This window comes from Marmota marmota, unplaced genomic scaffold (genome assembly GCF_001458135.2).
Source record: "Marmota marmota marmota unplaced genomic scaffold, marMar, whole genome shotgun sequence".
Lineage (NCBI taxonomy): Eukaryota > Metazoa > Chordata > Mammalia > Rodentia > Sciuridae > Marmota > Marmota marmota.
In genome coordinates, this window is record NW_026000185.1 from 5,874,102 (window position 1) to 5,900,566 (window position 26,465).

The following is a 26,465-nucleotide window of genomic DNA, read 5'->3' on the forward strand; positions in this document are numbered from 1 at the left end:
TGTGTGTGTGGGTGGGGGGGGGGGGGATGTTGGCCATACTGATAGGTGGAAAATAGCTCAGCATTTTATTTCACTTCTTTGATAACTAGTGAAGTAGAACTTTTCACAGCAGTTTCATTGAGATGTAGATCATGTATCATACAATTCCTTCTTTTAAAGTGCTCAAATGGCATTGTGTAGTCATTTTCACAGTCACTTGTATAGTATAGTTTTCATCACCCCAGAAGGAACCTCTGCACTACTTGCAGTCACTCCCTGGTTCTCTTGAACCCCAGCTCTAGCCAACCACAAACCTACTTTCTGCCCCTATTATTTAATAGAAATGGAATCATAACAACAAATGGTCTTTTGTGACTTCTTTCCATGAAAATACTGTTTTTAAAATTCATGTTGTGTCATTTGTCAGTATTTGCTTTTGATGGTTGAATAATATTCCATTTTAGTTATACCACATTTTATCTTTTCAACAGTTGATAAGCATTTGACTGGTTTGCATTTTTTGACTTATAAATAATGATGCTATGAATGTTTGCTCTTTTTTTTCCTTTCAACAAATTAAAGTGCAAACACGTCTTCTTAATTCTCTTTGAGTGGAATTATGAGATCATATGGTAGTTCTGTACACAGTTGTGTATTCCCACCTGCAGTGCATGAGTGTTTAACCTTCTCCACATTCTCTCCCACAGTCGCTATTGTTGTTAAACATCTGTCTCTTTTATTATAGCCATCCTGGTGAGCGTGAAGTGGCAGCTCACTTGACCAGTGAATGAGTCACATCCCCAGCCCTGTTTTGTATTTTATTTAGAGACAGGGTCTCACTGAGTTGCTTAGTGCCTTGCTTTAGGCTGGCTTTGAACTTGTGATCCTCCTGTCTCAGCCTCCGGAGCTTCTGGGGTTACGGGCATGCACCACTGCAGTGGGCTCCTTTTCCTTTCTTTTCTTTGTGTGTGGGGGTGCTGGGAGTAGGACCCAGGGCCACCAGCTGAAAAGACTGTTCTTCCTCTGTATTGTCTCAGCAGCAAGGAGGAGATGTTTTTGTGCTTGTTGTTTCTTTATATTTTATGAAGTATTTGTGCATCTTCTTTGCCCAGCTTTCTAGTAGGATAGTTTGATTTTTTTAATCTCTTAAAGACTGTTTGTGTATGAGAATAGCAACAAAATTTTTCTCAGTTTTTACCCTTTTTAATCTTTATTCTTGTATGCCTGTGTTAAGAAATTTTTTTTATCCTCATATTCTAAAGATACTCCTTTTATGCATTTTAGTATGCTTTACGTACTTTATTCCATCTGGAGTTATTTTTGTATTTCAGGTAAATAGCAGTCAGAGATGCCTGCCATTCCCCAGGTTGGAGCACCATCTTTATCAGATGCTGGTTTCATGTGCACATGTGTCTGTTTCTGGATTTACTCAAAGAACTCTAGAGTGTGTTTTAGACTCTAGCAATGTAGAGTCTTCTTTATTCTCACTGTTTTAAAATTTTTTCTTGGCTATTGCCAAAACAAAATTGTATAAATGTTGATGGCTTTTGGGGAGCTTACAACACTTAAGTTTTTTCCAGTCTTTTAAAGGGAAGTTCTTTGTCCAAGCACTTTCCCTCTGTTCTTGGTGCCTACCTGGGCAGTTGGGACTTTGGGAGAGTCTGAAGTGTGCTTTTGCAGGCCACCTGCAGTTCACCATAGCACTTTTAGCTCATTGAACACTAGCCTGGGAGAGGTGAGCAGTAAACGTACCCCTTATATTTGTGAGTACTTGGCAAAAACTGGAGCACTGGACATAGCAAGTTACATAGGGAAAGCAAGACCCAGGACACAAGACAAATGTTCTGTTCCATTTTGTTGTTGGCTCAGCTCCACCCTCCAGTTTGCTTTAAAGATGCATGTCGTGTGAGTCATGTCCTCCATCCACAGGTAGGCAAATAGTAGAGCAGGTTTTTAATTTGTCATATGGTTTCCAACTGTGTTGACATATGGTCAAGTATGGTGTAAAAGATGCTATTAAAAACATCCCAAATGAAAGGCCCTGAGATCATTTTTGGTAATTTAACAAAATCTGCTTATAATTTACAAATTACTAGAATTTGTACCTAAGTTTTATGTTTTCCTATTGTGTGGTTTTTCTGTAGTTTAAGCAGCAGTGGAAAGATGGTTGGGTGATCTCTTGTGCCAGCTGGTTGTCAAGAGTACAGAAGGGAGAGATCAATAGATGAAGAACCTTAAAGATGATGAGCAGATATAGGGTGTGGGCCTTAAGTCTTGGTTTGTGCAAACCAGATGTAGAGGACATCTTGTGGGCAGGTAAAGGAATATGACTGGATATTAGCTGATAGGGAAGAACAGTTACTTGTTCACCGGTAATGGTGTCCTTTCTACTTTTCTGCATGTTTGAAATTTTATAAATGCCAAAGAAAGATACCTGAACAAGGGCCATACATTTCTCACTTTTGTTCACGTCTCCATTCCCAGTGACTTGTGGTTGGACTTTGAGCACTGACACTGAATGCTCACAGGGGTGCAGTCACAGACTTTGCTTATAGACTGTCTATTTAAAATTGCAAAAACCCTTAGAGAGGAAAGGGCTTCCAGCTTATACGACACAGTGGGAAGCTAGTTAAATAAACATACGGTTATATCGTAAGATGCTGTGCTTTCATTACAGGTCATACCAACACCTATGAGACAACACAGTGGTATAGGGTAGGACCTGGAGAAACAAGACATATGCATGTTTGTGTTTACCAGACATATCTACATGTCAGATATGAAAGTATTAATTATGGTTCATATGTGTGCATCTACATATAGAAAAAGATTAGAAGAAACAAAAACCTATTAATACTTTTTATTAATACTCCATTGCTTTGGGTATGAAGTGAGGCAGAACACATGGTATGGAAAGGCATGTTGGAGGACAACTGCTCATGTCAGCCAGGGACAATGAGGAGGGAGTGAGGACAGGGCCAGGACTTCCTCCAGAGGTGGCCCACCTGTTAGTTCTTACCATCTCCCAGTAGTTCATTCAAATTATTAATTCACTGATGAGGCTAGAGCCCTCGTGATCCAGTCATTTCCTAACACACACACACCCATTGCTGCATTGGGGACAAGCCTTCAGCACAAATCTTTTGGGGGGCACTTTATATCCTGAGCATGAAATCTGCAGTATATGTTTATTGCCTTTATACCTAACCAGAAAAAGATAAACAGAAGAAATAGAGGCTGTTTTCTCCTAGAATTCCTGTGCTTCTGCATTCAGGTTCTTCTGCCATAGCCAGAATTTCGCTGTTGCTTTGGGTGTTCTTGGGCTTCTAGGGGTTTTGCTCTTTAGCAAAACCACGTGGCTTTCCTGCACACTTATTTTCTGAATTCTCATGAGGATAAAACACAGATAGAAAATCACAACTTTTAGCAAATGAGTCTTGATTAAGAAACATTTTTAGTTTCTTTCTCATAATTGTATAGTTTTGATTCTTATATAAAAACATCATACTGGTGTTGTGATTTAGGGAAGATAGTAGGTGCCGTGGACTCAGGGTAGGTGTATCAGAATATTAGAGAATATTCAGAACCTCTGAACTGTGGATGCTATCACTACATAGTAGGAGGATTATATTTCTCTTACTTGGTCTTTGCAGTAAGTTTGAAGAATGTTGGTAGTTGGTAAAGAATAAGACTCTACAGGTCATTTTTTCCATTTTCTTTGCAGTAAAGAGGTATGTTTGGTCTGGCTTGTTGTTTCAGAAAGATAAAGACAAGCAAACTCTGTATTTTTAGCAGATCATCAAATAATATTTTTTGAAAAAGATTCCAAATGTCAGAATGGCAATTTTTTGAAAGTCAAAAGCATTTCTTTGGGGCTGGGATTGTGGCTCAGCGGTAGAGCACTCACCTAGCACGGGCGGGACCTGGGTTCGATACTCAGCACCATGTAAAAACAAAGGCATTGTGTTGTGTCCATCTATACCTAAAAAATAAATGTGTGTTTTTTTTTTAAAGCATTTCTTTAAAAAGCATCAAAACTCATACTGGTTGTATTAAGGATAGGTGCTGTAAGGCAGGGACCACTGTCAAACTGCAAATGAAATCCAAAAAACAGAAGGTGATGGTGATTCTTTTGTGACTTCAGATATTGTAGTATGTTGTAGTTCATCCTGCCTTGGCAAACTTCTTAATTTGGTGGAGCCTGTGAAATTGCCACTGTTTGGCCATTGGAGACCTACAAAAGCAGAATTTTCTTGTGAATTTAGCCTGCTTTAATACGCAGCTTTTCCAGTAGTTGTATGTGGTGTAGAGTGAGTTGGGTTTTGGTTGCTACCGTTCATAGTGTCATTTTTTTGTTTGAATGACGGAACTTGAATCAGCCTTACGTCTGAGTTGGATAGAGTTCTTGGCTTCTGGATCTTCTTAAAGTCACTGATGGATAAGAGAAACACACCAACCTCCTCTCTGTAGTTGGTTTTATTTGACAATTTTCACATTTGTGAAATAATGAGTATGAATTGAAACTCTAAAAAGCTTAATAAAATACTTTTTGTTATTTTGTTTTGTTTTAGTCTCAAATGCAGACATCAGTGGGAATTGTACCCACACAAGCAATTGCAACAGGCCCCACAGCAGACCCTGAAAAACGCAAATTGATACAGCAGCAGCTGGTTCTACTGCTTCATGCTCATAAATGTCAGCGACGAGAACAAGCCAACGGAGAGGTTCGGGCCTGCTCTCTCCCACATTGTCGAACCATGAAAAACGTTTTGAATCACATGACTCATTGTCAGGCTGGGAAGGCCTGCCAAGGTAAGTGCCCTTTTCTGAACTGGTGGCAGTGAGCAGGGTGGAATGTGGCATTGTTATTGTTCAGCACTCTTGAGGTCAGAAGACTCCTGTGGCCAAGGTCCCATCCTTGGTGTAGCCTAGGATGTGTGCTCTCAGCTGCCCCTTGCAAGGCCTACCTGCTAAGGAGAAAGGCAGCCTGGTTTTCTGTTTCTCTGCAACCTTCTCCTGCTTGAGGCTATGCCCGAGTTTGCTCTTTTCCTCCTTCTTTTCATGGAAGACTTTTGTCACTTCTTGAGTAATCCGTGATGTAAATGTCTAGACTGTTCGATTTGGGGCAACAAACACAGCACATGCACAGTCGGGCACGCACCCTACCCATACCCTGGCGTCTATCTTGTGGTTGTTTCAAAGACTCAGGCCAGCAGTGGCCCACTACCTTGCTCCTCTGCCCTAGGTCTTGAGGCTACTTCAGTGACAACCAGGTTGTCCTGAGTGACTGGCAGTCACACAGGGAACTCACCTTGTCATCCCTAGGGAGGTAGTGAATCAGGCACATCATGTGCCCCCTTTCCCCTCTTTTATCAGATATTTCTGTTACCAGCTGTACTTTCCTAGTATCTTTATTCTCTTTGCTTCTCTTCTTTCTTGTGCTCATAAACCCTGGGGAAAATATCTCCCTGGTCTCCCTCTCTATCTATGTTCACATTTGTGAGTTCCCAGAGTAATCCTGATTATGATAGAAGCACAGAAAAAAGGGTAAGGTTAGATGCTAGAAGATGAAGACTGAAAATCACCAGGGTCAAGTGCCCTCTCAAGTACTTTCCAAAGCACCTAAGCTCCCTTCTGTAATCTCCACAGTCTTCTCATTTGCTTCTCCAGCTGTAAGTCTTCAGCTGTTGTATTTAGGTGGTTTCATCTTTAAACATAATTAATATTTTTATTTTAAATAGTGGCATTACAGAACTACATTTGTTCTACTTTTCATTGCAGTTGTTAAGTATTTTAGGTTGAATAGCTTTTGTTTTGTGGGCTGAACTTTAATCACCCATCATTCATAACATTGCTTCCGTGGGAAGTTTTTGTTTGGAATTTTCAATAGTCAACTTACAAACTTTTTGGAAAACAGCCTGTTTGTAAGTTGAGGACTGCCTATATTGTGTTACGGTTACACTTGTTACCATTTTCTTATGGAATCTGGCATTATAATTTAGGTGTAATTGAAAGTGTGACGATTTGGATAGAAAAATAACATCTCGTTGTTTTTCTGGTCATAGTTGCCCATTGTGCATCTTCACGACAAATCATCTCTCATTGGAAGAACTGCACACGACATGACTGTCCTGTTTGCCTCCCTTTGAAAAATGCCAGTGACAAGCGAAACCAACAAAGTAAGTGAGCACGGGGGCAGAGAAGCTCGGAGATGAGATTAGAAGCTGTTTCTAGAGAGTGCCTAGAGTAGGTAGGGAGTGGGCAGGGGTTTCCAGCCACAGAGCACAGGGGTGAGGCAGGGTGGACAGAGACCCAGGTGCAGCCAGGCTCAGAGGGTAGATGGGCTGCCAGTAAACATGAATGGCAATAGCCGTTGGACTTTCGTTCATCTTCACTGCTCCCCGCCCTGCATACATGTACTTGATGGAGCGCAAAACAGCAAGGTCACTTTGATCAAAGAGCTGACTTGAAGACATGATATTTTCTACCAGATACTAAGTGATTTCACTGAGTATCACCAAATATTAAGAATTCACTGTCATGTCCCTTTTAATGGTGGTGACATCAGTGGACATATAAATGGGGCACTGCTTTTGGAATTGAACCCCCTTCTAAAAAGTATGTCTGAAGGCCCTGTCACCCAGGATGGGTCGGTATAATCCCACCTGCAGGCGTTTGTGAACCTTTTCTTCTACATAGAAATGGAATTCCCAGACCTACTTGTATAACTAACAATTTATTCAGCTTCCACTAGCCCAGGACTGGCACATCTTAATCATTCCCATTGTTTGTCATCTTTGAAGCTGTCTATGTAACCCTTGGTACAGTTAGTTTTATGCTTATATCTGTTCATCAGGAGGCCTGCATGTGGTCTCCAGGGTCCCTGCTGTTTGTAGGCTTCAGAACAGTAAGAAGAATGAATATCTCTTCCCATTTCTAAGGCCTTGCCCTGTCATTTCAGAGGTGAAACTGTGGTCTTTGTCTTACAGACAGCTAGGAAGTGCTCCTCAGGCCCCCGCTCAGTAATCTTTCAGCGTGGCAGTCTTCATCTTACTCTCTCTCTCATCTGTGCCGTCTTTCTTCCTCCCTGATTTTGTTCCGAGAATGGTTCTTAATGCTTCTCTGTCATCTTCCTTGGGCCCCTGCTGCTTGGGGAACATGTGTTGCTTTTCTTTCTGACTTTTTCTGAGTGGCTCAGGGAAAGGTGAACTAGCACTTGGATCCTGAGAGTGCCCTGGAATGGAGTTCAAGTGCAGCCCACCTGACTTTCTCTCATGTATCCGACCCTCCTGAGGGGGCTACAGGCTGACACTGAACAGCCTTCATGCACAACAGGTCATCCTCAGAACACAGAGAAATTTCCCGGTTGCTGGGGCCTGTTATCCTTCCTCCCAACAGAGGAGTCACAATAAATTTCTTTTGAAAGTTTCCTGAATCCGTTAAATTTTTCTTTGATTGAACAAAATTTGAATTTTTAATGCACAATTGCCCTAAATATTTCTTACATGAAGTAAAGTTCTGAGATCATAGGTCTTCCTATATTTAGAATAATATGTCTTGTGGAATATAGTCTGTTTTTCCTCTAAGTTATTATAAAACTTTATTTTTTTAAGTATATTGTATTGTTTAAATATCTTGTACTTTAAGACACATTTCAGTATAAGGCGTTTTTAAGTGTCCAATACTCATTGTTGAAATTATAGTTGTTTAATTTATAGGTGTATGTAGTATATACTGCCATAACAATTGTAAACTTTTAAGATTTCTCTTTTTAAGAACTACTTATGTGGTTTTTGTTTCAAATAAAGAAAAGAAGTGTATGTGGTTTATTTTTCTTAGCATCCTTACAACTGCTTAAATGTTATGAAAGCTGACTTGGTATATGCTCTCTCAAGTGGTAAGCCGCAGTCTTCCTACTAGTCATACTGGGAGGTGTTGCCAGGGTCATTTCCTACTGCAGAGTCTAAGGGAAGGTTCAGATGAGCTCCACGAAAGGTGTTGGTAGTTTACTATGGAAAAAAAGAGAATTCTAATACTTTTAAAATTCTAAATGCTTCTTAAATTAGGTTTCAGCTGGCTCTATCTAGCACTATAGTTTTATGAGTAGAGTTGCTTATAAAGTGGGAAAGCTTTTAGCAATATTGATTTTTGTAGATTTTTGTTATTATTTTTGTCTTCTAAAGCAAATTGAACTCAGTGTGTGAACCTGCTGTAGGAACTGAGAGAGAGAAATGAGAATCTGATCCTTCTGTAGGTTAAGATTGGATTTTAGAGACAGAACATATGCATAAAAAAAGAACATGATGGGCCACTATTGTCATGTATGTAAGGAAAAAAAAAGAACATGATGGGGCTGGGGCTGCAGCTGCCAGCTGTGGCTGAGGCTTAGTGGTAGAGCGCTTGCCTAGCATGTGTGAGGCACTGGGTTTGATCCTCAGCACCATATATATGAATGAATAAATAAAAATGTTAATCAACAACTAAAAAATAAGAAAAAAATAAAAATAAAAAAAAGAACATGATGGCCAGGCACAGAACACAGAAGTGCATGCCTTTGATCCTAGCAGCTTAGAATGCTGAGGCAGGAGGATGGCAATTTCAAGGCCAGGCTTGGCAACTTGGAGACACTGTCTCAAAATTAAAGCTAATTAAAACTAAAACAAAACAAAAACAGCTCAGTGGTAGAGCACCTATAGGTTCAATCCCAAGTGCCACACACATCTTGATCATCACCATCACCACCATCATCATATCATGGTGTTCTCACTCAGGATTCAAGTGATAGCAAGCCAGGTTCTTGGTGGTCCACGGGTGGGATGAGATTTGTTGTGTGCTTAGACTGGCTTAAACAAAGTATCAACGGAAGCACAGTCTGGATGGCAGGAACAGTGCTGGCACTGTGGAAGCCTGTGAGGATGGGTTGGTTGGAATCACATGGGCTGTGGTGAGCTGCTGAAGACCAGGCTCTACTGAGGCCCCTTAGAACCTGTTCTGTAGAATTGTGACCAGGGAAACCTGGGGCTCTGCCTTCTGGGCAGTGTCTCCCACAGATGCTGAGCTTACCTAACACACACCTCTGTGGTTGGCACACGCTCCACTCTTAACTTCTATAATGTAATTGGTGTCTCCACCCAGAGAATGTTTTTTTGCTGAGATTCTGTTTGATTTTTTTTTCTTTGAATTATTTTTTTTAGAAATTCTGTAATCTCTGATCTTGAGTTATGCATCTATTATAGAGATATTCAACTTTTATTCAATAATTAGGTCTTTTTCTACTGTCAACCCTGGCATCTGACCTTTAGTAAAATTCTGAGTGGACATGTGCCTCAGTTCCTTTGCTAGGATCCATGTGACCTCCTGGGTGAGATTTGGGCCCTATCCCAGACCTCCTATATTAGAATCTCCTTTCCTTTTCTCTTTTCCTTTTCCCTTCTTCTCCCCTCCCCCTCCCCTCCCCCTCTCCTTCTCCCCCTCTACCCCCCCTCCTCCCACCCTCGCCCAGGGGTGCTTTACTCCTGAACTATACCCCAGCTCAAATCCTGAAACTTTTGCTCCTCCTGCCTCAGCTTCCCCAGTCACTAGCATTATAGGTGAGTACCACCACACCCCGTTAGAATCTGCATTTTTAACGAATTCCCAGGTACTTAGTCTACATGCACATTAAAATCTGAGATGTTGGGGCTGGGGTTGTGGCTCAGTGGTAGTGCGCTCGCCTAGCATGCATGAGATACTGGGTTTAATCCTCAGCACCACATAAATGTAAAATAAAGATATTGTGTCCACCTAAAGCTAAAAAATAAACATTTTTTTTTTTTTAAATCTGAGATGTTAGGCTGGGATTGTGGCTCAGAGGAAGAGTGCGCGTCTCACATGCATTCGATCCTCAGCACCACATTAAAAAAAAATAATAAAAATAAAGGTATTGTGTCCACTGAAAACTTAAATGTTAAAAAAAAAACAAACTGAGGGGCTGGGGATGTGGCTCAAGCGGTAGCGCGGTCTCCTGGCATCCGTGCGGCCCGGGTTCGATCCTCAGCACCACATACAAACGAAGATGTTGTGTCCGCCGAAAACTAAAAAAAAAAAAAAAAAAAAAAAAAAAAAAAAAAAAAACTGAGATGTTCTGCTCAGGATGCCTGCATACTGAAGCTGTAGAGAAAGGAAGAGGCATTTCTCTAAACGAAACCTGGTTTCTCAACTCTGAATCCCACAAGGAATATTAGTAGAGAGCTTCAAAGGTTAACCCCAGCCCTAGACCTAAGTAGTCCTCCAGCCTGTTGCTCCAATGCCTCCCATTGCCTTGGCCCTCACTGCGTGGCCTGGTTATTTGTTTTTTGTTTTGTTTTTGTGCTTCTGATTGTTTGAGATGCCTTCCTTTGCTAACATTGAGTCAAAATCTTCCTCCTCAAAACTTGCCCTCATCCAGTGCCTTACTTGGGTGCTGGCCAGGCCCTTTGCTTCACTTGAGCCCTCCTTAGTCTCTAGACACCTGTTTAACAGACTGTGGTGGAGATAGAGGTACCAGAAATTGGTACTGTATGACTATAGCAAGAGCAGTGGTTTTGCTGTCCCTGGCTTCAGCATCAGATTCTGGTGAAAGATTTCATCAGAATGACTGCTTCTTGGCCTTTTGGGTTATGTGGAATCATTTCTTCTGCGTCTCTTGGCTTCTGTTGAGATATGATATAGTGTCAGTGGTGAGGACAGGTCTGAACAATTGGGTGATACCTGAACACTTGAGCATTGTTCTTGGTTCTGGTGTTCTGTCTTATGCACAGAGAGAAGCTGTGTCACAAGTAAGTGCTGGCCTACACAGGACTCAACAAAGGCATTGTGGTGATTCCTGCAAATTTGGCAGAGATCTGCAAGTCTGAATAAATTCTGGCACCACTTTTCCTATAGAAATCTAAGAGACAGATAGAGTAGTTTCCTTGTCTGCTTAGTGACATATCTTCCATCATCCTGACAAAGCTTTGAAATTTAATTTGTGGTAATTCTCATTGAATTTCTACATCAAGTTCAGTTTTATTGAAAATGATCAGGGACTAGTTTGCTGAATGTTTCTAGTAAGCTTCATGTGCTATATAGGGAACCTCTTAGTGTGCTCAATGGGAAAAGACTGCCTTATCCCGACATGAAGAATGATGGTAAATTTGGCCTTTTGTTTCATGAGCCATTGGTCTCTACTTTAGCTACAACAGAAGGAGTGTGGTGATGCAGGATGTTGGAGGTCTCTTTAAGGAAGCAAATATAGTGTGTGAATTCAGGTACACTATAAGATATGCCAGGCAGAACCCCAAATATTCATTCTTCAGTCTTCTCCATCATCTTCCTTGGGCTCCTGCTGCTTGGGGAACATGTGCTGCTTTTCTTTCTGACTTTCTCTGAGTGGCTCAGGGAGAGGTGAACTAGTACTTAGATCCTGAGAGTGCCCTGGAATGGAGTTCAAGTGCAGCCCACCTGACTTTCTCTCATGTATCTCCCACCCTCCTCCTGAGGGGGGCTACAGGCTGACACTGATCAGCCTTCATGCACAAAAGGGTATCCTCAGCACGCAGAGAAATTTTGGGACACTGTGGCTTGTGATGTGACATCCTATAGCATTAGGCTCTAGAAAGGAAAAAAAGATGTAAAAATGACAAAAAGACCAAGATTTTCCAAATATGAAAAATTGGTGACTATAGAACACCTCATTCTTGGGGATACAGATAGATGCATTGTTCTCTGTAGCACTCCATCCATTCTTATTCAGTCCCAGCGTGCTGCGTGCAGGACAGCATGGGTATGGCTACTCACTGCATTATATGGGCTGCCAATCCCCTGGAGTCTACATGGCATTTCATAGGGTTCCATGTGGCAGGTGAAGAATAAGCTTGAGTCTCACATGGGTTCCCACCTTTCAGGGATGTCCAGGAACGATGATATGAACTTTTTTTTTTTTTTTTGACTCAAGTATTGTTATAAGCTTCAGTTTGACTTGAGTTGTGTGGTGATTGGATTACTCTGCTGTTTCTCCCAGCAGATTCTAAACTCAGACAGTGCAGAGACTTGGTGCTTAACCTGTACTTGGGAGCCTGGTAGAATATACTCCTGAGTCTGTTTTGTGCTTGAGTGAGTGAGTGAACACACATAAGTGCCTTAAGCAGAGGCCTAGTGGGCCCCATAGGAATTTAGAGAAGGCTTAGGAAAACGTTCACAGATTCTGGTGGCATCCTGAGTTGCAAAACAGTTGATGTTGTTTTACGTGACTCCCCTGACAATCAGCCATCACCCCACAGGAAGCCCCATGTCCCTTACCCTAAAGTTGTGTGTGCCTTTTTATCCAGTAGCATCATTTGGGTCACATGTTGGGGCCATAATGTCAGAGTCTTTTATAATTTCTTTTCTTTTCTTTTTTTTTTTTTTTTAATATATTTTTAGTTGTAGGTGGACACAATACCTTTATTTTATTTTACTTTTTAAAGAGAGAGAGAATTTTTTTAATATTTATTTTTTAGTTTTCGGCGGACACAACATCTTTGTTTGTATGTGGTGCTGAGGAGCGAACCCGGGCCGCACGCATGCCAGGCGAGCGCACTACCGCTTGCACCACATCCCCAGCCCCTTTATTTTATTTGTTTATTTTTATGTGGTGCCAGGGATTGAACTCAGTGCTTCATGCATGCTAGGCAAGCCCTCTACCACTGAGCCACAACCCCAGCCCCGGAGGCCTGTGTAATTTCTTTTCCTTGCTCTGAATTGTTAGAAATGCTAAGTTCCAAACGTGTGCCTGTCTTCTGATAGATATATTTTCTTTCAAAAAATACAGTAACATTGACATTTAGGAAATAAATGCTTATAATACAAACACAAAATACAGTGACCATGTCAGCAGCTTCCCTGGGGAGGCCTTTTGTAAATGAGTCACTGATGGCCTAGCAGGTGGCCTTAGGCTTAAGAATGGTGTTTCACCCTTAGTTGAGCATTTTAGCTAAATGGATGTCATTTGGGAAAATGTGAATGAAAGAGGAATATAGTAGGAGGGAATCCCTTTAAGCAGAGCTATGGTATCATCACCCAGAAGTAGAAGGCTACATAGATAACTTTGTTTCTTCACATTCCTGGCCACAATTCACCACTCTGTATATGAATGCAGTCTGCATCTGTTCTGTTACACCATAAGGTGATAGTGAACTACTCTGGGTTGGGGCATGGAAGTGGGCTTAGCATGCATGAGGCCCTAGGTTCTATCCCCAGAACCCTCCCGCCTCCAGAGTAAACCAGCCAAACATTATTACTTTCTTTTTTTATATCATAGTTCTTTTTTTTAAAGTTCAGCAAGAGCTGGGTGCAGAGGTATATACCTGTAATCTCAGCTACTCAGAAAGCTTGAGATAGGAGCATCATCACAGATAATGGTCAGTCTGAGCAATTTAGTGAGATCCTGTCTCCAAAAAATCAAATAAATAAATAAGATACAACTGGGGATCTAGCTCAGCATATAGTGGGTCCCCAGATTAATCTTTAATACCCCACCACCACCCTCCTAAAAAATTAGCACGTCAGTTTCAGAAGCATGAAGGACACGTGCTTAAAGTTTCCAGGAGTACTAGCTGTTGGACAAAATACTTCTAAAGGTATATGACTATTTCACCTACACACTTGGCAAGGTGCATCTTGGGAATTGATTCTCCTTTATAATAATAAGGTGCTTGGTGTGTATAATTGTGTCTAATGAACATTAATGAGTTTGAGATCTGACTATCCTTATTAGAAAAGTTAATAGTATGGAATGGGTAATTACCTAGATTTATTTTTTTTTTTTTAACACACGTTTTGATTTAATTAAGTTGCTCTGATAAGTGTTTATACTTGCACTGGTAGTTGAATGACAGAATAGTGCTTATACATTAGTGGTTTGAATTTGAAAGATTTTGTGATAGTGTTTTATGATGTCAAAATATTATGTAGTTATATTAATTTTGTAAGCTGCTGTGGTGAGGGGGTGGGCAGGGTGTGACTGGGGAATTGAATCCAGGGGCACTCTACAACTGAGCTATATCCCAACCCTTTCTATTTTTTATTTTGAGGCAGGGTCTTGGCTAAGTTGCCATCACTGGCCTTGAACTGGTGTTCCCCAGTCACTGGATTATGGGTATGTGCCATCTCACCAGGCTAAGCTGTTATTTTTAACATGGCTTTGAAGTTCCAGAGTTGCAACAAATAGGACTGTTGGGGTTGGGGTTGTAGCTCAGTGGTAGATTGCTTGCTTAGCCTACATAAGGCCCTGGGTTTGATCCCCAGTACCTCCAAAAGTAAAAAATAAAGAGTAACAGTAAATAGTATGACATAAAACTTCTGTCATGTGGTAAATACTCACCAAATGAGGACATTGGGATGGACAGATGGATAGATGGGTGGGTGGATAGATGGAATTGAACCTCCAGTGACCAAGGAAATCAAAGTTTAAGGTCATCTCTCAGTTAATTTGAAAGCCTTTTAGAGTGGAGTTCCTTGTTGTTGTTTTTTTAATATTTATTTTTTAGTTGTAGTTGGACATAATACCTTTATTTTATTTATTTTTATGTGGTGCCAAGGATCCAACCCAGGGCCTCGCACATGCTAGGCAAGCGCTCTTTTGCTGAGCCACAACTCTGGCCACCAGAGTTCCTTATTTTGACATTGGCTTTACCTTTAGTCCCTTGGGGCTAATCCACTAAGTGGGGCAACTGGTCTACCTGGCACTCGTGGGACTGGTGGTGAGACAGATCCAGGTCCTGAAAATCAGGGGGTACTGGGGTGGTACCTGGATAAATGAAAACCAGAACAGAATCTTCAGGGCTTATTCCATTCCTTAATTTCAGCCACATCAGTTAAGTCTGTCAAGGGCAATAGTTCTTTTTATTATTATTATTAATTTATTTAATTATTTTAATTAGATGTATATAACACAAGAATGTATTTTGATTCATTGTACACAATTGCAGCACAACTTTTCATTTCTCTGGTTGTGTATGATGTAGCATTGCACCATATGTACAGTCTTACATGCACCTAGGGTAATGATGTCCATCTCATTCCACCATCTTTCCTGCCCCCATTTCCCCTTCCCACTCCCCCTTCCCACCTCTCCCTCCCCTTGGCCCCATCAAAGTTTCTCCATTTTTCCCATGACCCCCCTCCATTATGGATCAGCATCCACTTATCAGAGAAAACATTCAGCCTTTGGGGGCTTACTTCGCTTAGCATGATCTTCTCCAATGCTACCCATTTACCTGCAAATGCCATAATTTTAATCTCTTTTAATGCTGAGTAATATTCTACAGTTTCTTTATCCATTCTTCTATTGAAGGGCTTCTGGATTGCTTCCACAGTTTAGCTATTGTGAATTGACTTGCTATAAACATTGATGTGACTGTGTTACTATAGTATGCTGATTTTAAGTCCTTTGGGTGTAGACCAGGAAGTGGGATAACTGGGTCGAATGGTAGTTCCATTCCAAATTTTCTGAGGAATCTCTATACTGCTTTCCAGTTTGGTTGCACCAATTTGTGGTCCCACCAGCAATGTATGAGTGTGCCTTTCCCCCCATACCCTCGACAACATTTATTGTTGTCTGTATTCTTGATAACTGCCATTCTGAATGGCAAGAGATGAAATCTTAGAGTTGTTTTAATTTGCATTTCTCTAATTACTAGAGATGTTGAACCTATTTTCATATATTTGTTGATTGAATGCGTTTCTTCTGAGAAGTGTCTGTTCAGCTCCTTAACCCATTTATTGATTGGGTTGTTTTGGGGGGAGCAGTAGTTCTTGAATAGTTTCAAATAGGTAGAGAGCCCAGCGTTGTGCTCTCTGCACAATTCCCACAGGAAAGGCTTATTGTTAGTTTTGTCATTGTATGAGTAAGTTTAGAGAAATTGTAATTTTGTTATTTGGAAAGTACCAGGTGTTACCTCTGCTAATCTCTCTGTACCTGTGCATGGAAGCAATGAGGGATGTGGGGTGGGGGCAACAAGAAGATTCCTTTGTTGTCTCAGTGATGGCTGCCAATCCCTGTGGAATTTTGCCTGTCACACACTTGCCACTTTCTTGAATCTTCGTATTAGGAGTTACTGGATTTTAATACTTTTTGTGGGGGTGGGCAGTGCTGGGAATTGAACCCAGGGTCTTGTGCATTTTACACAGGAGCTCTACTACTGAGCTGCACTCCCTCCTGCTAATATTTATTAAGTGATCTCTGCAATTTTTATGGTCTGTTGCTTTCTGAGATAGAAGCATAAATTTTCTTTAGCTTTTTATTCTTCAGCTACTGCCAGAATAGCTGAATGAACAGGATTCTTACTTTCAGCACAGCTCCTTTTTCAATAGCCTTGTTTTAACACTTTATGACATGTATGTATAGTCTTTTGGTAAGATTTTATTTGCTTCTCATTAGTTTTTAAATACCATGTGGGCTTCTCCCTTTTATTTACCTTTTTTGCCTGTCTGTTTGTTGTTCTAGCCATCCTGGGGTCTCCAGCTAGTGGAATTCAAAACACAATTGGTTCTGTTGGCACAGGGCAACAAAATGCCACTTCTTTAAGTAACCCAAATCCCATAGACCCCAGCTCTATGCAGCGGGCCTATGCTGCTCTTGGACTCCCCTACATGAACCAGCCGCAGACGCAGCTGCAGCCTCAGGTTCCTGGCCAGCAACCAGCACAGCCTCCAGCCCACCAGCAGATGAGGACTCTCAACCCCCTGGGTATGTGAAGGAGCTCAAGACCTTCTTTTGTTTAAATGCAGTGAATGGATGATAACTGTTATTGGAACCTAAGGCTTTTTAGTTCTTGTTTTTACTTCAGATTCAATAGTTGAAATAACATACTTCTAAGGAAAAGGTAAGGTATCTGATGCAAGGAAGGTGTACTATGCTTGTAAAAAGAACACCATTTACAAGTGAAGCAATGCTTTGCTGCTTGCTGTGCTGCTTCTGCCTGAATAGTTTTCATAAAGGGTGTGCCATGTGGCTCAGGATGCAAAAATCTCACAAATCATACTTACAGTATATCACTTAGGTGGATACTAACTTACTATGGACACTTCCTGGCACATCTTAACCATGGTTCACCCACTTCTGGAATTAACCAATCTATACTTGGACTGGTCAGCAACAGGCGTTTCAGAAATTCTACTCTACCAGTCAAACTTCTGACTGGATCTCCTGTTACCAGCTTCTTGTCACTCCAGCCTATGAGTTGCCAGCCTTCAGTATCTTGCTCAGTTTTTACCATTTCTGCATATTGTTTCCTTACTGTTTTTCTCCAAATGACCACAGTGCTTTTAATCTCAGGCTTAGGCTACATGAGCAGTGCTGCCTGGGAAGGCAGGCAGTTGGGCTAGCCTCTTCCCAGCAGAACAAGAGTTTTTATTTATTTATTTGTTTGTTTGTTTTCGGTGGACACAGCATCTTTATTTTATTTTTATGTGGTGCTGAGGATCGAACCCAGCGCCCCGTGCATGCCAGGCGAGCGCTACCGCTTGAGCCACATCCCCAGCCCCAGAACAAGAGTTTTGAGGGGCTGGGGATGTGGCTCAGGCGGTAGCGCGCTCGCCTGCCATGCGCGCGGCCCCGGTTCGATCCTCAGCACCACATACAAACAAAGATGTTGTGTCCGCCGAAAACTAAAAAATAAATTTAAAATTCTCTCTCTCTCCTCTCTCTCTCTCTTCTCTCTAAAAAAAAAAAAAAAAAAAGAGTTTTGAGACTCAAAAAATGATTCTCCACATGACCAGTTAAAATCATCTCCTATGTTGCATTTTGAAAAACAGCTTCCTTAATGACTATCAAATATAATACTGGCCTGGAGACTAGATAAAAGACTCAAGAACAACCCAAGTTCTGTTCTGATCCCACTCCTGCAAATAGTGTAATTTTCGACAATTTTATTAACTGCTCTTCGAATCTCAACTTTTTCTTACTTTCATGTGAAGACTGAAGCTAAATTGGCCTTCTATATTTTTCTCCTGTATTTAATTTGTGATTTTATTTTCTGATAATTCCCCCAAAAGAAAATGACCCAAAGATATGACTGAGTTATCTTAATTGTCTAGGGTGTAACATTAATAAAACATCAAAGTTGGAGTCTGCAAATGGGCCATTTATAGTTTTTCCCTACAGCCATAGAGTGCACTTAGAACAACATCCAGCCTCCTGAACCTGTCTTATTTTGGTTACAGAGTGAGAAAATAACAGAATTTGTAGGAGTTGCTCACCATTACTGAAAATATAGCTCCCAGCGTTCCTGTCATTATATTTGTTACTGTGATTCGTGTGAATCACTTGTTGATGTGGTGACTTGTTTGTTTTCAGAACTTAGAAATGTATGTTATAATTTAGAAGTTAATTGACTTTTTTTCTGTTTGTCTTTAAAGGAAATAACCCGATGAACATTCCAGCAGGAGGAATAACAACAGATCAGCAGCCACCAAATTTGCTTTCAGAATCTGCTCTTCCAGCTTCCCTGGGGGCCACCAAGTAAGACCCAGGTTTCGGTTAGCTCTTAATCTAAAGGACAGATGGGCACGAGAGTGAGCAGGGCTCGCACACAACTCTGTGGCCTTTCTCAGCATGTGGTAGAGAGGAAGATTGTTTAATGGGATGGTAGGGGGTGAATGGCATTTTTCTCTCCCTTTAAAATTATAAATGTGGAACAGAATGAATTAAGCATAAATTGAGTTTTGTTTATACATTCCTTGCTTCTCCTAACTTTAAAGTTATATTTTGCTGAGATGGAAAGCCTTTGAGTCTCTTGAATAGCTGGATGTGTGTCCTCCCTAGCCCACTGATGAACGATGGCTCAAACTCTGGCAACATTGGAAACCTCAGCACGATACCTGCAGCAGCACCTCCTTCCAGCACTGGAGTTCGGAAAGGCTGGCATGAACATGTCACTCAGGACCTTCGGAGCCATCTAGTGCATAAACTGTATGTATCCATCCACCGGTCCACCCCTGCCACAACCACCCCATTTACATTTTGTGGCTGAAGCCAACATTGTAATTTTGCAGTTTCATAGATGTCTGCTTTATTTCTTATTTTTCCATTGGTCTCAGGTGACAGAACTATAGACAAACACATGCTTGTTTTAAAAAGCCACCCCCCCCCCCCCCCCCAGGCTTCCTTGGGCATGCTGGGTTTCACAGATCCTTGCTTCCCAGTGAGCAGAAGCATCAGATAGCAGAGGGGCAAAAACTATAGCACGGCTTCTTTACCTCTGAGCTGTGAGGATTAGCTCAAGATATTTACCTTTTTTGTGGCTCAAATTAAACTTATAGCTGGGTGGAATGGCACACACCTGTAATCCTAGCGATTTGGGATGCTGAGGCAGGAGAATCACAGGTTTAAGGCCAGCCTCAGCAACTTAGCAAGGCCTTAAGCAAATTAGGGAGACCCTGTTTCAAATAAAAAGAGGAGGGACTTATGTCAGTGGTAACGTGCCCTTGAGTTTAATCCCCAGTACAAAAAAAAAAAAAAGGACCCCTGAGAATTGGGGGGAATTTGGACCTGCTGAGTTTAGACAGCATGACCATCCACTATCTTAAAGCTAGTTAACTTAAGTTGTAGGTGAAGTTAATCAACTAGATTCCTTTGAATGTTTTTCCTCTCTTATTTTGATCATATTTTTTTGTAATAAATAGGTGTTAAAGCTTGGGAATTTGAAATCATGTTGTTCTTTTTATATATATATGTTTTTTATTTGTTCTAATGATTTATACATGATAGTAGAATGCATTCTGGCATATCATACATAAACGGACTATAACTTCTCATTCTTCTAGTTGTACATGATGTAAAGTTACACAGGTTATGTGATCATTTATGCACATAGGGTAATGATGTCTGATTCATTCAACTATCATTCCTACCCCTATGCCCCCTCCCCTGTGTCTAGTCCAAAATACCTCTATTCCCACCCCCACCTTATTGTGAATTTAGCATCCACATATCAGAGAGAGCATTGGCCTTTAGTTATTTGGGATTGACTTGAAATCATGTTATTCTTGAAATGACTCTGCACATATTTGGTGCAGCAAAATAGTGGTGTGTTTGACATGTAGGTAAGTTGAAGGTCAGGATTATTTCCCGTGTTCATGTGTGAGGTGAGAGTTTGGGGTGTTTCTCAGCACTGTGTCACCCTCACAGGTAGCCCATCCTGGTTTTGTAGTTTTCATGTGATGACCCTGAAAGTAGGTTGAGGATGGGCATGCATGGTGGCACATACATGTAATTCCAGTGGCTCAGGAGGCTGAGACAGGAGGATTGCAAATTTGAAGCCAACCTTGGCAATTTAGCAAGACTCTATGTCAAAATTTAAAAATAAATAAGGGGGCTGAGGTTGTGGGTCAGTGATGGAGCACTTGCCTAGCATGCATGAGGCACTGGGTTCTATCCTTAGCACTACATAAAGATAAATAAATAAAGGTATTGTATCTGTCTACAACTAAAAAAAAAAATTTTTTTTTTAAATGACTCAGAGGGGGAAAAAATTGACTCAGTGGGAGAGCACTCCTGGGTTACATCCCTAGTACCATCAGGAAGAAAAAAAAGAAAGTAGGATGTTGATAGAGTGTATTATTCTTTCAGTGTCCAAGCCATCTTCCCAACCCCTGACCCTGCAGCTCTGAAGGATCGTCGCATGGAGAACCTGGTTGCCTATGCCAAGAAAGTGGAGGGAGACATGTATGAGTCTGCTAATAGCAGGGTAGGTCACCAAGTAGTAGCCATGCCTGCATAGCACATTCGGTGGGGAGCTACATCTGTCTGTTTATTGTCCAGAAGTGAGGGAACTTGTGTGGGGACCCTGCACCTCGAAGATCCAGATAAGAGATTCCTGCATGACACTCTTGTTAACTGCAAGTGCTATCTACAGGGGTTCAAGGGGTGGGTGCAATCACAGAATATCCCTTGCACATACTTTTCATAGTGGGTATTCTTTATAATGCTTGTGTCATATTATTGCCTGAGTCAGTGAATACCCAAGTGGAGGCTCCATTGTACAATGACATATAACATTTAGTACCTACTGTTTGATAAGTCCAATAAAATCACTAGAAATTCAGAAAGAATTTGGCCCTGTGATTTATCAGACATGTTGAACAGTTATCTTTGTCAATATACTTTAAAAATTTGGCTGGGGGCCTGGGGATGTGGCTCAAGCGGTATCGCGCTCGCCTGGCATGCGTGCGGCCCGGGTTCGATCCTCAGCACCACATACAAACAAAGATGTTGTGTCCGCCGAAAACTAAAAAATAAATATTAAAATCCTGTCTCAAAAATAAATAAATAAATAAATAAATTTTGTGGGAAAAAAAATTTGGCTGGGAACTGAGTATGGTGGTGCATGCCTGTAATCCCAGCAACTCAGGAGGTTGAGGCAGGAGGATTGCAAGTTAAATGTCAACCTCTGTAGTTTAGCAAGGCCCTAATCAACTTAGGGAGACCCTGTCTCAAAAAATAAAAAGGGCTGGTGATATAGCTTAGTGGTAAAGTGCCCCTGGGTTATATCCTCAGTACCCCCTCCACCACCCCTGAACACACCAAAATTGGGCTGAGGTGTAGCTCTGTGGTACCTGTTCAGCATATACAAGACCCTGAGTTTGATCCCAGCACCAAAACAAAATAGATTGTTTATTTATTTTTATGCTTAATATTGAATGTTACTGTCTTTTAGGATGAATACTATCACTTATTAGCAGAGAAAATCTATAAGATACAAAAAGAACTCGAGGAAAAACGGAGATCGCGCTTACATAAACAAGGCATCTTGGGTAACCAGCCGGCGTTACCCGCCCCTGGGGCTCAACCCCCTGTGATCCCACCGGCCCAGTCTGTGAGACCTCCAAGTAAGGACTGCATTTCCTCCCACCAGCCCTTAGCCTGTTCACTTGGCTTTTCTTCAGTGTCTGGGATATATTTCAAAGACTGGAATTATGTTCTCCAAAAGCTTTCACTTCAGAAATTGTTTGTATGGAAGTGGCCTGTGGGGATGTTTGAGTTTCTCTTGGGGGAGGGCTCTTTAAAGGGTGCCCTGGCATCAGAATGCAAGTGTTATGAGACCCATTCACTATTTCTCTTAATGTTTAAAGTCCTCCATAGAAAATTCCTGACTCCTAAATCAAGGGTTATTTTAAGTAACCAGAGTTGTCTTTTTTTGCCATTATAGATGGACCCCTACCCCTGAATCGCATGCAGGTTTCTCAAGGTATTTAACTATTTGTTGCATATCATATTTTAGTTTAGCTTTTAGTAGCCACATTTTTTTTTTTTCTTTTCTGTTTTCTCTGTCAATGTCTTTGTAACCTTTTCTTACTCTTTCCATTCATTTTGTTGATGAGAATTCAATTCTACAGGTAGTGTGAATTCGTTGAGGTTGGAAGTTTGGAAATTATAGTGAAGATCTCAAAAGAGATCAAAAGTAGGATTTAGAGGGCTAGGGAAAAGTGCTTGCCTAGCATGTATGAGGCACTGGGTTCAACCTCACATAAAAGTAACTAAATAAAATAAAAATCATTTATTTTATAGGATTTAGAACTTTCTTTAAATGAATGGGTGGGGGGGGGGTCAGACATTGCTCTTAGGGATAGTACAAAAAAGAAGCATTTTACAAGGGGGAAGAGGCAGTTCCGAATGCTCAGGAGAGCATGTGAGAGCCAGCCCTGGGATGGTGAGTACTTGCAGCAGGTCGGGTAGGGACGTGCACTGACCATTCCAGGGTGTGGGGTTTAAGGTGGGCTGGTGGATGTTGGCTTCGGGAGCCTGTATGCAGAAAGCCCCAGCAGGCTTAGATAGTTGCATCTTTCTAAACAGTCTTATAGGCTCTTTCTCAAGTCAGGAGGATTCTGTGGTCTCTTTTTTGGGAGTTCAAAGCCCGGAGTCATTTGCAAGCCTTTCAGTTCTTATTTCTCTAGGTTGTGAAATGAGGTGGTGACGTTATCTGGATTCTAAAGGAAGAGGCTTTGTTGCAGTGTTTACAAGGCAAACTACTCTCAGAGTAGTTTGGAAGAGGAGAAAGGTTGTTTAAAGCTGTGGCAATCTTACTACATACTGAAACAGACATAGGATAGAATCATCAGGGACCCATTTGTATGCACTAGATATGAAAGTGAATCAAATCAAAAAGTTGAAAATTAGAGCTTAGAAAATTGGAAGCTCTATGTGCTGTCTTGGGATGCTCTGGCCTTTGGTCTTCATGCTTTGGATATGATGGTACAGCTTGTTGGTCAAAATGTCAAAATTAAAAAATAAATAAGGGGCTGAGGTTGTGGGTCAGTGGTGGAGCACTTGCCTGGCACGCATGAGGCACTGGTTAAAGGTTACTGAGAAAGACATTTTCTAGGTGAGCACCCACTGGCCTCCCTACCAGCACACCCAGGTCTGTGGAAATGTGGATTTTTTTAGAGGTTGTTTCTTCGTACCGACCATTTCTCTCTCTCTCTCTCTCTCTCTCTCTCTCTCTCTCTCTCTCTCTCTCTCTCATTTCTGTCAAGGAAGGTTTTTTTTTATTATTTATTTTTTTTTTTTAGTGATAGGCTCCTTTAGAATTCCTCATGGGCCTTGATGGCACTTTTTGGGTAGTTGCTGAAGATAGTGTACAAGACACAGATGTTCTTGACCCTGTCACGGCTATACCAGTGTCAAGGCAGTGCTTGCAGAAAGTCCTCCAAGGTTTCTTTTAGATCCCATTGTTTGGTGGAAGATCTCTTGAGCTGACCTTTACTTAGAGCTCACAATTTGCAGAATTTTGTTGGAAGTTAGTAAGAACTAGCCACTGTGGTCTGGAGATACTTGCTGCCTAATGAAGTCTTTGTCAGTGGCTTGGAGTTTCTGCAAACTGACAGAGCCTTGGTGTAAGACCTGCTGGCCCTTGGGCACTTCCTGAACACTAAAAGTGCTTATAAAGTATTGAAACAGTGCTTTTAGTCTTAGCGTAGATTCTAACAATAAATGTAAACCCAGCCAAGAAGCTTGAAATCCTGGGAGGATGGGAGCCAGCTGCTCCAAGTGATGTCAGGTGAGGCTACACTCAGATGCTGGCCCTGGATTCAGGAAATGTTCCCTACATAGATGGATTCCTTTGCGGTGTCCCCTCACCTGCTTTTTTGCTTTGTGCACATCAGCTCTTGTTTGTTCCTTTGTTGTCTTTACCTAGCCTTCTATTCTCATCTCATGTTCTGCCCAGCTCTCCCTACCATCCCACTCTCTCATGCCACATGTGTGCCATTTTCCCTAAGTGTAGAGAAGTCGCTTGCTTAACTGTCTTCTCTGGTTAGCTGAGTGAGTTCTTCTTGGTTGTCTTATGTTGTCTATGTGTTCTATTTTCTTTACTTGAGAAGTTGTAATTCTGTTTTCTTGAGAGTGCATTGTGGGTGTGTTTACAGGGATGAATTCATTTAACCCAATGTCCTTGGGGAGTGTCCAGTTGCCACAAGCACCCATGGGTCCACGTGCAGCTTCCCCAATGAACCACTCTGTCCAGATGAACAGCATGGCCTCAGTTCCAGGGGTGAGTGCTTCTCCCCTCCTCTCAACCCTTGTCTCTTTAGGAATGCTGTCTGAGCAGGGAATTCTAAGTGTCATCTGAGAACATGGTGGGACCTGTTCCTTGGAGTTTGGGTTATTCTTTACTTCATACATCTCTCTCTCTTTTAAGATCTTTGTTATGACATTGAAGATTATTTGGCTGTTACTTATTTTTATTGGAATAACATTCATAGAAATACCTGGTTTTGTAAGAAGGAAGGTGCTCTGAAAGTGAGCAGGCAACCATCCTCAGATAGGTGGCCAGACAGAGATTGCCAGTGTCTGTTGACTTGAGCTTGCTCTCCTGAGGCTGCTCTCTAAACACTTTACTGAACTAATAAAAGGCATGTTTGAGCTTGGCATGCTATTGATTGCTGCTCGTAGGACAATTTGAAGTTGGCTCATTTGAGAGACTACTTGAGAAGGCAAGGAAAAGTGCCTGTGAACTAGGAGGGTTCCTAGTGGCAGTCTCCAGGACTGAAGCCATGTGCTCTGCACTCTGTAAGCCCTTGGTTCTCTGGTTGCTTTGTTTGTCTGGAAAACCGTGTTCCATACCGTCTGCATTGCAGCTCTCTGAATGCTTATTATCTTATAGATGGCCATTTCTCCTTCCCGGATGCCTCAGCCCCCCAACATGATGGGTGCACACGCCAACAACATGATGGCCCAGGCACCCACTCAGAACCAGTTTCTGCCACAAAACCAGTTCCCATCATCCAGTGGGGCCATGAGTGTGAACAGTGTGGGCATGGGGCAGCCAGCTGCCCAGACAGCCGTGTCACAGGTATGTTTACTGTGGGGACCTTGGCTGCTGACATCCATATAGCTCCAGCTTCCCTGCAGTGTGAAGCAGTCTTATTTAATGGAAATTCAAATTCTAGAATATTAGTTTTCATGTATCAGCATCTCTTCATTTTTTCCTAGTTTATCCAGTAATTGTTAATTTATTTTGAATTCCTCTTGTCCTTTCTTGGTGAACTTCATGCAAATAGTAGATTGGAGTGTGATTTTTTGGCTTATGTGTTTTATGTTTTGATCTTTGAGTTTGGGGTGGTTTTCTTGGTTTTGTTTATTTGTTTTATGGTTTTTAAAATCTAAGATTAACATGTGATCCTGAGAGACACTAGGGTTTTTTAAAGGGATGAGTTTACTTTTAGTGTTTTAGTTTATGTATCTTGCTGCCTGTCTCTCACTGCCTGGGGGATGTCAAGCTAACAGAATCATTGGAGTAGCTCACTTCTTGCTGAACATGTTTTTAATTATTCAATCTAAAGCTGAAGACAACTCTTTTCTTTTTACTGCTTCCTCTCCCCCTTTTGTTAATTGTAGTGCATCAGATTACTACTGTATACAAAACTTGGATGTGTTTAAACAGGTCAAATCTTTTTATCTTTTAGATAAAATTCACATCTTATTTTTTTTTAATATGAAGTAATGTTGAATGAGTCTTTGAATACAGTAGATATATTTACTATATAATGACCTTTTTAAAAAATTTTCATAACATCTTATTGCTTTGGAATAGAGGTCAATAAACCTTTTCTTTTTTTTTTAATATTTATTTTTTAGTTCTCGGGGGACACAACATCTTTGTTGGTATGTGGTGCTGAGGATTGAACCTGGGCCGCAAGCATGCGAGGCGAGCGCGCTACCAGTTGCGCCACATCCCCAGCCCTCAATAAACCTTTTCTATGTACAGAGCCAGAGAGTGAATATTTTCCTCTTTCTGTACCATAGTCTTAGTTTTAATTATTCATCTCTGCTATTGTAGTGAAGCAGCTTCCATAAAAAAGCACAAAAATGAACAATTATGGTTCTTTCTATTAAAAATTGACTTACAGGAACAAGCAGCCAACTGCATTTGTTCTAACCTCTGCTCTAGAACAGTGATTAGATTTCTTTCTTCCTTTCCTCCTTTCCTTTCCTTCCCCTCCCCTCCCCT

General features: G+C 41.4%; 1 protein-coding gene across 2 annotated transcripts in view; it reads left to right on the plus strand.

The window, feature by feature from the left end:
- LOC107146666 (CREB binding protein) overlaps window positions 1-26,465 on the plus strand; it is a 133,605-nt gene that overhangs the window by 68,418 nt on the left and 38,722 nt on the right. For both annotated transcript variants that reach the window (XM_015490802.2, XM_048789245.1), the window contains 10 exons: window positions 4,551-4,791; window positions 6,045-6,158; window positions 16,463-16,705; window positions 18,376-18,478; window positions 18,782-18,928; window positions 20,588-20,705; window positions 21,675-21,846; window positions 22,167-22,205; window positions 24,382-24,506; window positions 25,119-25,307. In XM_015490802.2, the coding sequence (XP_015346288.1) occupies window positions 4,551-4,791; window positions 6,045-6,158; window positions 16,463-16,705; window positions 18,376-18,478; window positions 18,782-18,928; window positions 20,588-20,705; window positions 21,675-21,846; window positions 22,167-22,205; window positions 24,382-24,506; window positions 25,119-25,307 (1,491 nt within the window). The remainder of the gene's footprint in view (window positions 1-4,550; window positions 4,792-6,044; window positions 6,159-16,462; window positions 16,706-18,375; window positions 18,479-18,781; window positions 18,929-20,587; window positions 20,706-21,674; window positions 21,847-22,166; window positions 22,206-24,381; window positions 24,507-25,118; window positions 25,308-26,465) is intronic.